The sequence below is a fragment of the Hyla sarda genome, chromosome 3 (genome assembly GCF_029499605.1).
Source record: "Hyla sarda isolate aHylSar1 chromosome 3, aHylSar1.hap1, whole genome shotgun sequence".
In the NCBI taxonomy this organism is placed as follows: domain Eukaryota; kingdom Metazoa; phylum Chordata; class Amphibia; order Anura; family Hylidae; genus Hyla; species Hyla sarda.
Genome location: NC_079191.1, coordinates 13,841,147 through 13,859,453, shown reverse-complemented (window position 1 = coordinate 13,859,453; position 18,307 = coordinate 13,841,147). Strand labels below are relative to the sequence as shown.

Sequence of the window (18,307 nt, the reverse complement as noted above, 5' to 3'; positions counted from 1 at the left end):
GTATATGACTATGGCAGGGGCACTCGGTACGGTACTGCTGTCTAGGGTCAGCTCAGATTGAAGTGTCCTTCTTTATATGTGAATCTGAAGCACTTTGAGGGTTGTAGTCCACGTAGAGATGCCAATGTACGGTACAATTGGATGTGTAGCCCAAGTGTTGGTGCCGCTCTCCTTGGACACAGATCATTGAGTAATGACACGGAGGCAGTAAAATAACCTGATATTAACGTATGTATTAATGACATAATGGTAGACATAGAAAATTAGTGCCAATAAACAGCCCTGTCTATAGCTGACACAGAGATCGGTTGGTTCATTTGCGCTACGGAAGCCTGAAAACTCCCGGCGCTTTCCCCATCGCAGCTGCTATTTCGATTCTGAACAAACGCATTGACATGAAGGTAATGTTGAAGGCAGGGTTCATGGGTACGACTCTTTAGGACTTGCGGATGAGATGGCCAACCTTTCCCGTTACATCATCCCAATGCCCGCCCCTAAACTGTCTTAAAAAAGGTGGCTTTGCCAGTCATCTCTTGACATTCACAAACATACAAAGCAAAAGAGACTCTCTAAGTCCCTTAACATTGTGCTGCGCCGTTCGGGCACCTTGTGGGATCCTCAGTCCAAATTGTGAAAGTCATCACCTTCTACCTGGAAGCTTCTTCCTTAAGCTCTTTGTTTTTCCTTACTTCTTCTGCATGTTTGTCCTGAAAAGAAGATAACATTGTTATTTGACGTAGGCAACCCAAGATGTCCTAAATAAAACAAGGGACTGATTTTCTAGTTGCCCATTTCGACCCGTCTGATGACTTCCCACCATTGGTAGACCAATGGATGAGGACATTATGGTGTTTTTGATCGGGAAAGGAAACCAAAAATTTAGATGAGACAGAACTTCACAGGGGTACATTGTGCAATTGTGCCGCATTTCATGGTAACAGGGATGGTGGAAGAAGAGATGGAAGACATTCCAACAGCTAAGAGTTCAGGTCGACGAAGTAAGAACACTAATTGATGGCACCAGTCAATGGCACGTTGACCTCCTCAGATTAGGTTATCATGATTGTAAATTTATATATATATATATATATATATATATATATATATATATATGTAGAGAGAGAGACCGAGAGAGAGGCCGAGAGAGAAAGAGAGAGACTGAGAGAGAGAGACCAAGAGAGACACCAAGAAAGAAAGAAAGAGAGAGACCGAGAGAGAAAGAGAGAGACAGAGAGACCGAGAGAAAGAAAGAGACCAAGAGAGAGAGAGACAGAGAGAAAGAGTCCGAGAGAGAGACAGAGAGAGAGACCGAGAGAGAGAGAGACTGAGAAAGAGAGACAGAGAGAGAGACCAAGAAAGAAAGAGACCGAGAGAGAAAGAGGGAGACCGAGAGACAGACCGAGAGAGAGAGAGAGAGCGAGAGAGAGACTGAGAGAGACCGAGAGAGAAAGAGAGAGACCGAGAGAGAGAGACTGAGAGAGAAAGAGAGAGACCGAGAGAAAGAGAGAGACCAAGAGAGAAAGAGAGAGACAAAGAGAGAGAGACAGAGAGAAAGAGACCGAGAAAGTATTTGGTATTTGGTATTGAGTGGCCCCAATCCACCATTAGTTTTACCGATTCTACCTCATTAGATCTTTTGAGGACACGAGAAGACATGGACTCGAATGGAAGAGAAGAACGTATCGTAACCATTTTAACTAACCTTTAACTAACCTTCTCCTGCAGACGTTCAAGCATGGCGGCTAAGTGGGCTTCCCTGTTCTCCTTGTTGACTTCCATTTTCTGGTTAAGTTTTTCCTTGGCCATTTTGCTAAAGTTGTTGTTTTCTTCTATGGCTTTCTGGATGACTTCACGTTCGTGTTCTCGCTTCTCTGCCAGGTGCTTGAGGAGCTCGGCCTCTTGACACTGTATGGAGCAAAAAGTGGAGTCAAGTCAAATTTTTTATGTTTTTTAAATCAACTGGTGCCAGAAAGTTAAACAGATTTGTAAATTACTTCTATTAGAAAATCTTAATCCTTTCAGTACTTACGAGCTGCTGAAGTTGAGTTGTTCTTTTCTGTCTAAGTGCTCTCTGATGACACGTGTCTCGGGAACTGTCCAGAGTAGAATTAAATCCCCATAGCAAACCTCTTCTTCTTTGTGCAGTTCCCGAGACAAGCAGAGATGTCAGCAGAGAGCACTGTTGCCAGACAGAAAAGAACAACTCAACTTCAGCAGCTGATAATTATTGGAAGGATTAAGATTTTTCACAGAACTAACTTACAAATCTGTTTAACTTTCTGGAGCCAGTTGATATATAAAAAAAAAAAAGTTTTTTCCTGGAATACCCCAGGAGTACTCCGGTGAAAATATATATTTTTTAAATCAACTGGTGCCAGAAAGTTATACAGATTTGTAAATTACTTCTATTAGAAAATCTTAATCCTTCCAGTACTTAACAGCTGCTGTATGCTCATGAAGGAAGTTCTTTTCTTTTTGAATTTATTTTTTGTCTGACCACAGTGCTCTCTGCTGACACCTCTGTCCATGTCAGGATCTGTCCAGAGTAGGATAGGTTTGCTATGGCGATTTGCTCCTACTCTGGTCAGTTCCTGACATGGACAGAGGTGTCAGCAGAGAGCACTGTGGTCAGACAGAAAAGAAATTCAAAAAGAAAAGACCTTCCTGTGGAGCATACAGCAGCTGATAAGTACTGGAAGGATTAAGATTCTTAAATAGAAGTAAATTACAAATCTGTTTAACTTTTTGGCACCAGCCCAAATGGTTTCCCAAGAAACTGTTGGGTCCATTGAGCGTCCTAAAAAGTCCACGAGAACCTCCACTTACCTTGCGTCTTTCTTCAGCGGCCTCGAGTTTTTTCTGAATCTCCTCCAGGGATGGGTCTCGTCGCTGGGGGAGGGAAGCGTTGAATTCTGGGACTACGTCGAAGGAAGGCGGCTTAAGGATGACTTCAAAGGCATGTCCTGAGGCTCTCTTGTTTAACTCTATGACTTCCATGTCTGAGATAACGCACCACGTGAGGTCCACAGTGTCTGCTGTAATAAGGGGAGGAGGTATATGTTATATATCTTGACTGAAATCCACAAAGTGTAACCCAAATAATCAGTGTATATATATATATATATATATATATATATATATATATATATATTTACACAGCTATGGTATGAGGGGCCATTAGAAAGCTAAATTGCCAGATTACCCATGGTCCTTTGGCATGGACCATGATGCTTTGAAGTTGACAATGGCTCAAGGTGTCAGAACAGTGTTTCCAGAACAGTGTGCCTCCAGCTGTAGCAAAACTACAACTCTTAGCATGCTGGGAGTGGTAGTTTTGCCACAGCTGGAGGCACACTGGTTGGGAGACATTGCACTAGAACATGGCTCTGTAGCTGTGTCCAGGCCCAGTTGTGTCTGTCCCCAGTCGGCTGCCACTCACCATCATATTTATACGTTTGTTTCTTTGAGGGATCGGAGAGGAAACAGGAACAGAAAAGAGACACGAGAGGAAGCTCCTTCATCTTCTCCTTATAGGCTGCAGGGTACAGAAGAGATCCACGTTATATCCTCCATCCCGTATACAGTATATATATATATATATATATATATATATATATATATATATATATATAGGATAAACTAATATGTATCAATCCATCTCATATCTATCAATCTCAAATCTATCTCATATCTATCTATCTCATATTTATCTATCTCATATTTATCTATCTCATATCTATCTCATATCTATCTCATATCTATCTATCTATCTATCTCATATCTATCTCATATTTATCTATCTCATATCTATCTATCTCATATCTATCTATCTATCTCATATCTATCTATCTATCTATGTCATATCTATCTATCTATCTATCTCATATCTCTCTCTCATATCTATCTATCTCTCTCTCATATCTATCTATCTATATATATATCTATCTATCTCTCTTTCTCATATCTATCTATCTCTCTCATATCTATCTATCTATCTATCTCATATCTATCTATCTATCTCATATCTATCTCTCTCATATCTATCTACAGTATCTATCTTGATACCCATTAGAAGCTTTCTGCTCTATAAATGATGCTGCCCTAGGCAGGAGCCATGTTTGCCTATATGACAGGTCCCTGTTGGTCCTTACCTGCGAGGGTCATGATGCTGAGGTTCTGGATTGGCTTCTCTGAGGTGTAGTGACTGAGGTATATCACCTGTTTATTAAATAAAAAGAAAGACATTTAGAGATAAGTCCAAAGTTCATAGACACATGATAAAGACATTTCTCTACATAAGTAGAGTAACCTAGAATTTGTTCTAGAAATATCTTATAGAGGAATTGTGTCCTGTCCTCCGCTGAACTCTGTAATATCTGCCCCATGTCTACAGAGACTGGTGAGAAATCCTGGGATAATAGAAGGAACCAGTATAAGACACTGGGGAGAGCGGAACAATGGATAAAGTAGGGCAAATACCAGGAGGAGCCATAATAGAAATGAGAAAGATAGATAGATATGAGATAGATATGAGATAGATAGATAAATATGAGATAGATAGATAGATATGAGATAGATAGATAGATATGAGATAGATAGATAGATAGATAGATAGATATGAGATAGATATGAGATAGATAGATATGAGATAGATAGATAGATATGAGATAGACAGATAGATAGATAGATATGAGATAGATAGATATGAGATAGATAGATATGAGATAGATAGATAGATATGAGATAGATAGATATGAGATAGATAGATATGAGATAGATAGATATGAGATAGATAGATAGAGATAGATAGATAGATAGATATGAGATAGATAGATATGAGATAGATAGATAGATAGATAGATATGAGATAGATAGATATGAGATAGATAGATATGATATAGATATGAGATAGATAGATATGAGATAGATATGAGATAGATAGATAGATCGATATGAGGTAGATATGAGAGATAGATAGATATGAGATAGATAGATATGAGATAGATAGATAGATAGATAGATAGATATGAGGTAGATATGAGATAGATAGATAGGAGGTAGATATGAGATAGATATGAGATATAGATATGAGATATAGATAGATAGATAAATATGAGATAGATAGATATGTGATAGATATGAGATAGATAGATAGATAGATAGATATGAGATAGATAGATAGATATGAGATAGATAGATATGTGATAGATATGAGATAGATAGATATGAGATAGATAGATATGAGATAGATAGATATGAGATAGATATGAGATAGATAGATATGTGATAGATATGAGATATAGATATGAGATAGATAGATAGATAGATAGATATGAGATAGATAGATATGAGATAGATAGATATGAGATAGATAAATATTATGGCCTTTTCTGAGCTAATACACCAGGGGTCTGAGATATGTAGCTTGCGGTGTCTTCATGAAGTTGTCTCTGTTGCCCATAGCAACAAATCAGTGTTCAGCTTTAATTTGACCAGAGCAGAATATGAAGTGAAAGCTGCACTGTGATTGGTTGCCATCATACATCTCCCCCATATACACACACATTGGGGAATATTCATCAAAACCTGTCCAGAAGAAACATTACTGGGTTGCCCATAGCAACCAATCAGATCGCTTCTTTCATTATTCAGAGGCCTTTTCAAACATGAAAGAAGCGATCTGATTGGTTGCTATGGGCAACTCAGCAACTTTTCCTCTGGACAGATTTTGATAAATCTCCCCCATTATTTCTGGTCTTTATCCCCCCCATATATCACATGTACAGGGTCTTTGTCCGTGGTGATTATTTAGTCACCCCCCCCCCCGTATCAGGGTCTGCTGGGGCGTCTGGTGCGCCTCGGCTCTTACTGATACCAGAAAACAAAGGCAGCGCAGGGTGACAATACCGTGTCTGTGCTCTGCAGTCCTCCGCAGGGCGGGCGGAGAGGACATATTATGTGGGTTAAGCACTTTCTGGCGGATGTTTTACCCGAAGGGAACATGTGAATCATTTAATGGAGACAAACAAGCACAGCCTGGGAGCGACATCACTGCGTGTATCCGAACCAGCGTATCCCAAAATCATACACAGAGAATACAGCATTATATATATATATATATATATATATATATATATATATATATATATATATATATATATATAGGCTAGGTGGTACCTCCAAACTGTGACTCTACAACTGTTGTGAGAACCTGCTGGGAGTTGTAGTGTTACAACAAACGGAGTAGCACAGGGATAGGATTTTCGTTGGCTGTTATATACACCGGATGGGTTCTTTAAAAAAAATACCGGCCATGCTAATTTGCATAATTAATTATATATGTGTGACATCACAGGATACACATATTTAACTTTTTAACTTTTTTTATTTCTCCTTATACGGGGATGAATGAGGCTAATTTTTGGCGCCCCGATCTGTAGTTTTTAACAGGACCATTTTTGTTTTGATGTGACTTTTTGATCGTTTTTTTTAATTAAATTCGGGAGTTGCAGTTAGTTACTAACTACAACTCCCAGCATGCCCTGATACAGCCTGTGGCTCAGCAGCTGCCCCAAAGGAAAACTACAACTCCCAGCATGTTGGACTATATAGTAGTATATAGTATAGGTCAGTGTTTCCCAACCAGGGGTGCCTCCAGCTGTGGCAAAACTACAACTCCCAGCATGTTGGACTATATAGTAGTATATAGTATAGGTCAGTGTTTCCCAACCAGGGGTGCCTCCAGCTGTTGCAAAACTACAACTCCCAGCATGTTGGACTATATAGTAGTATATAGTATAGGTCAGTGTTTCCCAACCAGGGGTGCCTCCAGCTGTTGCAAAACTACAACTCCCATCATGTTGGACTATATAGTAGTATATAGTATAGGTCAATGTTTCCCAACCAGGGGTGCCTCCAGCTGTTACAAAACTACAACTTCCAGCATGTTGGACTATATAGTAGTATATAGTATAGGTCAATGTTTCCCAACCAGGGGTGCCTCCAGCTGTTGCAAAACTACAACTCCTAGCATGTTGGACTATATAGTAGTATATAGTATAGGTCAGTGTTTCCCAACCAGGGGTGCCTCCAGCTGTTGCAAAACTACAACTCCCATCATGTTGGACTATATAGTAGTATATGGTATAGGTCAGTGTTTCCCAACCAGGGGTGCCTCCAGCTGTTGCAAAACTACAACTCCCAGCATGTTGGACTATATAGTAGTATATAGTATAGGTCAATGTTTCCCAACCAGGGGTACCTCCAGCTGTTGCAAAACTACAACTCCCAGCATGTCCGGACAGCCAACGGCTGTCCGGACATGCTGGGAGTTGTAGTTTTGCAACAGCGGGAGGCACCTCTGGTTGGGAAACACTGGTATAGCATAAGGTGCAACATTCCAGGAGTTGGAGGATTGGTTGGATATAATACCAACAGGGTGGCCAAAATACCGGCCAGGTGGTAACCCTAGTTGAGATAGGTCACGAGAGGCGATTTAGGCTTTCTTCATAAAATAGTAGGCCTGAGGCCTGAGCTAGGATATGGCTGAGAAATAAGGTGGCTTACGTGCTCTGTGGGGGTCGCCATTGTAGTGGTATAGACTGAGTGTACTGCAGCATTGGAGTGGTTAGAACTGGGGAGATGCCAGCACGGTATTGGGAACCTGTAGTCGGTGGGCAGTGGTGGTTCTGTCTGGAAACCGGTGCTGTCTTGGAGCTGAGTGGGCCTTTTTCTTTGTAGGCCAGTAGCCACAGCAAGATTTGGTCGCCCAGCAGGCCCGTAGAGTGGCCTGGATGGTAAGGCTGAAGGTGTGGCCTAGATAGTAGGGTCTGGGGTCAACCTTGGTTAGGACAGTGAGCTAGACCAAGTGGATTGTGGGAGGAGCTGTGAATTGTGGTCCCTGAAAGTACCCCCCGGTAGGAACAAGATACTCTACTGTCAGTGTTGAAGGAGATTTTGAGTCAAGATCTCCTCGAGGCCAAAAATCTCTATGAGAAGAGAATTACCAACTGGATGGTAGCTTAGAAATAAGACCCCCTATACACATTAGAGGAACGTCCTCTGAACCTGAAGATTTCGGAAGAATCAGCTGACCATCTATTGTGTTTAGGGTTATCTAGTCTGAGATGATGTTGGTGTAGAGAAGGATCAGGCATTTGGGATTTCAATTGCCTGATCTTTTTGTTCTGAAGAAGTCTGGAAGCAGCTTATCTCCTCCCTCCTCGTTTAGGCCACATGAACACTTGGCTGAGGGGGGGGGCGTTCAAGTCCATGGGGTGAACAGAAGGGACAGCTGCCATCCGGTCAAAAGTTAGGCCCACAACAGACTGCATGAGGCCACCTTTAGAGAGAGGGAGACAGTTTACAGTTACACAGCAGCAAGTGTATGGCTGCATTCACACCACGTTTTGTACATACGGGTGCCGGATCCGGCAGGGGGAGGGGCAAACCGGGCGTTCCCGTACCCCAGCCGAATCAGCCCGTGACTCCATTTACTTTAATGAACTGACCGGAGTCAAACGGTGACTCCGGTCGGCTCAGTTTTGACCCATATGCGGTTTTGTGACCGGACCTAAAACCGTAGTATACTACGGTTTTAGGTAAAATCGTAGTATACTACGGTTTTAGGTCCGGTCCAAAACTGCATACGGGTCAAAACTGAGCAGACCGGAGTCACCGTTTGACTCCGGTCAGTTCATTAAAGTAAATGGAGTCACAGGCTGATTCGGCTGGAGTACGGGAGCGCCCGGTTTGCCCCTCCCCCGCCGTATCCGGCACCCGTATGCAGCCTAAGACAGGTGTGGACCTGTGTGAAGTAACACTGGCCTGAGAGGAGCTCCTGTGAAGTGGACAGGGACCTGATATAGAATCTGGGCTGTTAAACAAATAGGAGTGGAATCTTCGCGTAAAAATTCCGCCACAGAATTCCGTGTTAATTCCGTGCAAATTTTGCTCAAAAATTGCACGGAATTAACATGAAATATAGGAGGAAACTTCATTTTTTTTTTTTTGCTGGACTACAACCACCAATGGGAATTTCCCTTTTTATTTATTTATTTTTTCATGTGGAATTTCCACGCAAATTCCTCACAAATTCCGTGCAAAAACGATTTCAAGCAGAACAAATTTTACCGTTGACTTCAATGGACTTCTGCTCGCGTATTCCGCAAGAAGAATGAACATGTTCTTTCTTCTAGCGGAAAGGAATTCTGTGGGGAAATTCCGCAAGCGTAATTTATGCAGTGTGAACAGTGCAGAGTAAAATACATTGAAGTCAGTGGCAAAGCAGAGGTTAATTATTTCTAATCGGAGAATTCAAGAGGAATTACTCGAGTAAATTCCTCTTGAATTACTCAGTGTGAACGCGCCCTTAATATTTTGTATTTTAAACTATTATATAGTTTGTTATATATTTGATATTGTATTTCTATATATTATCTTTTTTGGGGAAAAAACATAAAAAAAACTACTTGGAATTTTCATTTTCTTATATATTTTTATTTTTGTATTAACTTATTTATTATTATTATTAATATTATTATGTATTTATTTATGTATTTATTATTAATTATTTTTATGAATATTTAAATTATTTTTTGTAACAAAACAAACAAACAAACAAAAAAAAAAAAAAAAACATAAAAAAATGAAACCCCAAATCCTTGTCCAGGTAAAAGTAAATCTTGTCAGGTAAACAAACCTCGGCAAGCCGCGTGGAAAGCGAACGCGACATCATAAACCGCCACGTGACCACTTTTTTTGTCATGTGATCTATATGCCACGTGTTCGGAATGAATATCCAGAGAGCAGTTCCGCCATGTAAAATTTGATTTGTAGTTTTCAAACAATTCTAAAATTCAGAATTTTGGAAAACTTCGAAATTAATATCAAATTTTTCATTATAAATTTTACTTTTATCGGTTTATTTCTGTTTTTTAAGACTTTGTTGACATCAGTACTGGGGGTATATGAGGTCATTCCGCTAGAGGATACATATATCATAAGTTACCCTATTGTGCTTCAAAATCAGGGTGCCTCCAGCTTCTTGCAAAACCACAACTCCCAGCATGCCTGGACAGTCTTCGTCTGCCCGGGCATGCTGGGAATTGTAGTTTTGCAATTTCACAAGTACATGATATCAGTCATATCTAGTGATGTTATAGTTTAAACAATGACATCATCTTTTATAAGTGGGATACATACAAGAGCCTGCACTGCAGATAGTTAGAATACGTCGTCTACGTATCTTACATGCACTGTATATGATGCAGGGGAAAAGGGGGGGAGGGGGGCACTATTGCACTATGACGTCATCATTATACATGCATGCATTTGTATATCGTTCACTGTATGGGAAATATCAATAGCACTGACACAAGGGCAGCGTGCTTAGTGCAGACTGGGTGTCACCCATTTGGAGCCTCAGCTGTATATATGGAGAACGTATCATGCATAGATATTGGATAGAGCAAGAAAAAGAGGAATGAGGTGTAATGTGTCTCATTAGATCCTAACACAGACCCTAGAATGGGCAACATTGTCCTCTTCAGTGCTCGAGAGGGTAAATGTGCCTCATTCCCCCCTATTTTGGGTCAATTTAACCCATTCAGACAATGATGTAATGTCTACTGCGTCTCCCAGACATCTCAGTATGAACCGAGCAGATGACACGACACATGTGGCTCGCTTCTGATCTCTGAGCCGAAACTACACCCAGCTGTGTGCCCCTGATTCACCCCCGGATCATCCCCCCCCCCCCAACGACCCCCCCTCCCAACCCCAATGCGTTATACACAGACACCCCTTGCATATATAATATATAGGTGATTATTGCATTATATACAGGTAAACCTTTGTGCATATATATATATATATATATATATATATATGTGTGTGTGTGTGTGACTATTGCATTTACAACAGTAAAACCCTACATAACTAATGTACAGGTGATTAAACATTATACACAGGTAAACATATGCATATATAATATACAGGTGACTGCTGCATTGTACACAGGTAAAACTATGCATAGATAATATACAGATGACTGCTGCATTATACACAGGTAAACCCATGTATAAATATATATATATATATATACAGGTGACTACTGCATAATAAACAGGTAAAACACCTGCATATATAGTATACAGAAAACAATTGTATTATACACAGATATACCCGTGCATACATAATATGCAGGTGACTAATGCAATATACACAGGTAAAACTATGCATAGATATTATACAGGTGATTATTGCATTTTACACAGGTAAAAGCTTAATTACATAAATAAAAAGCATAATATAGACCTCAAATAGTAAGAAAATAAAAGGAAATTACACTAAAAACAAAAGCAACAAAGGCAAAATGCTTCAAATAAAATTGATATTTTTTTTCCAATTTAATTGTAAATCAAATAATGTATTTAGAAAAAATGTAGAAATAAATAAAAAAAATAACACAAAAAAATGTCATTTAGTTGCTTCCGTTTTTATTGCACAAGTTAAGCACAAACAACAGGATTTAAATAAAAACTGAAATTTGGACAATAAAAGAAATAAAATAAAATAATATAATTAATATATGAAATGACAGGGTGAAGCCTGAGCGTCACTTACCTTTGTCTGGTAGGAGACTGCGCTGCGATCGCCTCAACTCCCTGAATTAAATCCCTGCTAGAGACGGAGGCAGCATCAGGACCAGGGCTTGGTTCTCCCCATGACATCATTTCTGGGCTCTCCTATTGGCTGCACCTGCGAGGCCTCCGATTGGACGCCATCATCCTGGGGATGCTCAGTCTGCCCAACGCACGGCTCATACAGTAGGAAAAGGATGATGTCACATAGAAACCCTTCTCCTCATCACATCAGGAAAAAAAAAGAAACATAAAAAAAATAATAAAATGCTTCACCTGTGAGATCCTGTCTGTAAGGGATGAGCAAGAAAATCCTATCAATTATCAGGTTATATTACATCATGTATTGATCATCAAGTATATTATACCTACCACCGATTGTTAAAGAAATAAAATAATTAATAAAAACCCAGACTATCATCATATACAGGAGATATATAACTTATACCAGCTGTACATATATATTATATACAGTATATACTCAGGTTATACCAGCATGGTCCATATCACTATATACAGGAGATATATAACTTATACCAGCTGTACATATATATTATATACAGTATATACCCAGGTTATACCAACGCATGGTCCATATCACTATATACAGAAGATATATAACTTATACCAGCTGTACATATATATTATATACAGTATATACCCAGGTTATACCAGCATGGTCCATATCACTATATACAGGAGATATATAACTTATACCAGCTGTACATATATAATTATATACAGTATATACCCAGGTTATACCAGCATTGTCCATATCATTATATACAGGAGATATATAACTTATACCAGCTGTACATATATATTATATACAGTATATACCCAGGTTATACCAGCATGGTCCATATCACTATATACAGGAGATATATAACTTATACCAGCTGTATATATATAATTATATACAGTATATACCCAGGTTATACCAGCATGGTCCGTATCACTATATACAGGAGATATATAACTTATACCAGCTGTACATATATATAATTATATACAGTATATACCAGGTTATACCAGCATGGTCCATATCAGTATATACAGAAGATATATAACTTATACCAGCTGTACATATATATTATATACAGTATATACCAGGTTATACCAGCATGGTCCATATCACTATATACAGGAGATATATAACTTATACCAGTTGTACATGTATAATTATATACAGTATATACCCAGGTTATACCAGCATGGTCCATATCACTATATACAGGAGATATATAACTTATACCAGCTGTACATATATATTATATACAGTATATACTCAGGTTATACCAGCATGGTTCATATCACTATATACAGGAGATATATAACTTATACCAGCTGTACATATATATTATATACAGTATATACCCAGGTTATACCAACGCATGGTCCATATCACTATATACAGAAGATATATAACTTATACCAGCTGTACATATATATTATATACAGTATATACCCAGGTTATACCAGCATGGTCCATATCACTATATACAGGAGATATATAACTTATACCAGTTGTACATGTATAATTATATACAGTATATACCAGGTTATACCAGCATGGTCCATATCAGTATATACAGAAGATATATAACTTATACCAGTTGTACATGTATAATTATATACAGTATATACCCAGGTTATACCAGCATGGTCCATATCACTATATACAGGAGATATATAACTTATACCAGCTGTACATATATATTATATACAGTATATACTCAGGTTATACCAGCATGGTCCATATCACTATATACAGGAGATATATAACTTATACCAGCTGTACATATATAATTATATAGAGTATATACCCAGGTTATACCAGCATGGTCCATATCACTATATACAGGAGATATATAACTTATACCAGCTGTACATATATAATTATATACAGTATATACCCAGGTTATACCAGCATGGTCCATATCACTATATACAGGAGATATATAACTTATACCAGCTGTACATATATATTATATACAGTATATACCCAGGTTATATCAGCATGGTCCATATCACTATATACAGGAGATATATAACTTATACCAGCTGTACATATATATTATATACAGTATATACCAGGTTATACCAGCATGGTCCATATCACTATATACAGGAGATATATAACTTATACCAGCTGTACATATATATTATATACAGTATATACCCAGGTTATACCAGCATGGTCCATATCACTATATACAGGAGATATATAACTTATACCAGCTGTACATATATATTATATACAGTATATACCAGGTTATACCAGCATGGTCCATATCACTATATATACAGGAGATATATAACTTATACCAGCTGTACATATATAATTATATACAGTATATACCCAGGTTATACCAGCATGGTCCATATCACTATATACAGGAGATATATAACTTATACCAGCTGTACATATAAATTATATACAGTATATACCAGGTTATACCAGCATGGTCCATATCACTATATACAGGAGATATATAACTTATACCAGCTGTACATATATATTATATACAGTATATACCAGGTTATACCAGCATGGTCCATATCACTATATATACAGGAGATATATAACTTATACCAGCTGTACATATATAATTATATACAGTATATACCCAGGTTATACCAGCATGGTCCATATCACTATATACAGGAGATATATAACTTATACCAGCTGTACATATATATTCTATACAGTATATACCCAGGTTATACCAGCATGGTCCATATCACTATATACAGGAGATATATAACTTATACCAGCTGTACATATATATTATATACAGTATATACTAGGGGTGTGAATCGCCAAGAATTTGGCGATTCGATTCGAATCGCGATACCAGTGTGGCGATTCGATATATCCCGATATATCGCGATACCGTCTAGGTGACGATACATCGCGATATATCCCGATTCTGTTTAAAAAACAATGTCTTTTATGCTTTTATTAAAACTTTATTTTTATTTTATTTATTTTTTGTACACTTTATTAGTCTTTTAGGAATCATTAGATTCCTCAGACAGATGAATAGAGTTCTATTGAACTCCATTTATCTGCGATCCATTGATAGAGCCTGGTCCAGCCAGGCTCTATCAATGACAGAGCCACGGAGAGCATACACATCTCCCTTTAGGCGCCGCTGTCAGCTTTGACAGTGGCGATCTAAAGGGTTAATAGCCAGCCGCGGCGATCGCTGCATGCTGGCTATTAGCGGCGGCCCCCGGCTTCTGAGAACAGCCGGGGGCTGCAGAGTATGGAGCGGGCACGAGTCGGGAGCCCCCTCCATACACACTGCAGAGCACCGCATGCTGGATACTAGCGGCGGTGATGCATCAGCGGCCCCCGGATACTGAAATCAGCCTGGGGGCCGCAGAGTATGGAGCGGGCACGAGTCGGAGCCCGCTCCATTCATCCAGAGCGCCGCCACGTCAGATCCGGCTGACAAAATGTGCAACTTGTATCTCCTGATGCCCGGGACATGCTTTCTGTGCATCAGGAGATACAAATTCCACATCACTAAAGCGATTTTTCACTTGCCGATACTGAATCGATTCAAAATATTTTTGAATCGATTCAGTATCGGCAAGTGAAAAATCGCGATAATCGCGGGAATCGATTTTTTCTTACATCCCTAGTATATACTAGGTTATACCAGCATGGTCCATATCACTATATACAGGAGATATATAACTTATACCAGCTGTACATATATAATTATATACAGTATATACTAGGTTATACCAGCATGGTCCATATCACTATATACAGGAGATATATAACTTATACCAGCTGTACATATATATTATATACAATATATACCAGGTTATACCAGCATGGTCCATATCACTATATACAGGAGATATATAACTTATACCAGCTGTACATATATGGAAAGGCCTGCGCAGCTGGCCTGTAATTGTGGGAGGAGCGGGATGACCATAAAACCCACGGCTCTCCCCCCTTCATTGACGCCGTGGGTTCTTCGCTTGAGGGTGTCACGTGATGTCGGCAGGAGGTGGAGTCACGTTCCCACCGGTCAGCTGACTGCACGAGTCAGCTGACAGGAAGCTCGCTTCAGCCGGCATGGTGGTGGTAAGTGGCCGTGGCTGACCGGGGGTAACGCTGGCGGTTCCCGGACTCCGGAGGTGAGCCGGAGTTCAGGGAAACCCTTGGTCAGCCCGGCCCCAGGTTATCGTATTACATGTCGGCATTCGGCATTCGCCGGTAGCATTTTGTGGTTTTCAGCTGTATATGATTACTTACGGCTTGCTGCGCATGTATATGGATACTTTGTATGCGAACAGCCTCCTGCACGTGCATATCATTACCGCACTAGGTGAACGGCTTGCTGCGCATGCATATCATTACCGCACTATGTGAACAGCCTCCTGCACGTGCATATCATTACCGCACTATGTGAACGGCTTGCTGCGCATGTATACCATTACTTTGTTATGTGAACAGCCTCCTGCACGTGCATATCATTGCCGCGCCATGTGAACGGCTTGCTGCGCATGTATATGATTACTGCATTGTGTGAACAGTCTCCTGCACATGCATATCATTACCGCATTATGTGTTAGGCCTCTTGCACATGTATTTGATTGCTGCATTGTGTGAACAGTCTCCTGCACATGTATATCATTACCGCACTATGTGATAGGCTTCTTGCACATGTATATCATTACCGCATTATGTGTTAGGCCTCTTGCACATGTATATCATTGCTGCACTATGTGATAGGCTTCTTGCACATGTATATCATTGCTGCACTATGTGATAGGCTTCTTGCACGTGCATATCATTACCGCACTATGTGATAGGCTTCTTGCACGTGCATATCATTTGCACTATGTGAACAGTCTCCTACTTATTTTATCATTTCCGCACCACGTGAACAGCCGCACTATGTGAACAGCCTCCTGCACATATATATCATTATCACATTTTGTAGTTCTGTGCTGCGGGGAGGATCTATATGTGTCTCCCGTATACTGAGACTCGCACACCTTTACACTCGATCGCACTCACCACTCCGCCCCACCCTGTGGGCTTATGCTTCACCCCCACAGCTGCCAATCTGGTCAGTCTAAGGCACGCTACACCAACAGCTGCGCTCACCTCCAACCTTTGTCTCTTAACTAACTTCCTCACAGTTTTCTTTTCATTTATTTTATATTTCTGTGTTTCCGGGCGGTGTGCCTCCAGCTGTTGTGGAGCTACGATTCTCACTTATAGGAATCATGCCGTAGGGTTCATGCTGTACACATCCTGGTACCCATACACGTTGGTAGGATTCATGCCGTTAACATTTATACGCCACACACGCTTATAGGGTTCATTCGTTCTCTACGCGCTTGTAGTTTTATACCGTACACACGCTTTTAGGGTCATACTGTACACCCCCTTTGTAAGGTTTATACTGCACACACGCCTGTAAGTTTCATACAGTACACACTTGTAGAGTTTATGCCGTTTACTTGCCTACAGGTTTCATACTGTACACTCGCTTGTAGGATTATATTGTACATTCACCCTTAGGGTTCATGCTGTACGCTTGCTTGTAGCATTCATACTGTACTCACACTTGCGCATAGTTGGGGGGTGCATGCTTGTAGCATTTACTCTATACACACGCCTGTACATACTTGTAGCATTATGCTGCGTACACACTTATAAGATTCATGCTGTACACAGTACACACTGTACACACGCTTGTTGGATTCTTACTTTACACGCGTTAGGATTATGCAGTACATTCGCGGTAGCTTTTATACGGTACACTCGCTTGCATAATTCATAAAGTTCATGCGGTGCTTACCAATGTAGCATCCATTCTGTACACTTGCTCGTAGGTTTACGTGGTATACACGCTTGCACTCGCCTGCAGGGTTCATACTACACACACTCTTGTAGGAGTCATGTTGTACACACTCATAGGATTCATACCTTGTACACGCTCATACGAGTCACACTGTACGCACGTTTATAATATTACATGGTCCACGCTCGTAGGATTACTACTGAGCATGCACTCATAAGGATTGTGCTGCACACCCGCTCGCAGGACCTGTATCACGCGTGTTTGTAGGGTTATATTACTCGGGTGCACGCGGGAATCAGGCTGCGTGTGCACTCGTGGCATGTGTTCTGTATATGCACTTGCGCTATTTGTGAAGTTCGTACGCCCGCAGTTTTGTGCAGCGCACATGCTCATACACCACACGGGGTGTGGCCCTGTACGCAGGTATGTGGTTATAATAGTTACTACTTGCCGGCATATTCTCTGCCATCAGGTCGTGGTTAGCTTCAGGCATTCACTGGTGGTCTGTACGCGTATATGGTTGGCCCGAGTATAGGTTCATCAAGTTGGTGGTATAGCCATGCTTAGCGGTTCACGACAGTTTCACACGTACTCGTTCTGCACGCATCTTTATATAGGCAGGGTGATACATAGCAGTTGTCGCTGCTGACACATATTCAGAACGACTATTACACGACGCACAGGCGGGGCTGACCCAGTAAACCTTGCAGACGGGGTATGTCTCATTATCGTTGGTACTGACATGCCTTCTGAACGTCACTGACACTACGCATAGGTGGTATTTGCCTGTCATGTTACAGAAAGGGTACGTCACATAATTGT

At 40.2% G+C, this 18,307-nt stretch overlaps 1 protein-coding gene across 2 annotated transcripts; it reads right to left on the bottom strand.

The window, feature by feature from the left end:
* Positions 1-213: 213 nt before the first annotated feature.
* Positions 214-11,716, bottom strand: STMN4 (stathmin 4). Of its 2 annotated transcripts, XM_056563780.1 has the most exons (6): positions 11,626-11,716; positions 4,152-4,218; positions 3,440-3,535; positions 2,827-3,035; positions 1,714-1,905; positions 214-707 (listed from the first exon to the last, which is right to left on the bottom strand). In XM_056563780.1, exons 2-6 carry the CDS (start codon positions 4,162-4,164, stop codon positions 648-650), a joined length of 570 nt encoding a protein of 189 aa, XP_056419755.1. In that variant the 5' UTR covers positions 4,165-4,218; positions 11,626-11,716; the 3' UTR covers positions 214-647. The 2 variants fall into 2 exon arrangements, with proteins under 2 accessions (XP_056419755.1, XP_056419754.1); XM_056563779.1 differs by lacking the exon at positions 11,626-11,716 and having other exon boundaries at positions 1,703-1,905.
* Between the last annotated feature and the right edge of the window lie 6,591 nt (positions 11,717-18,307).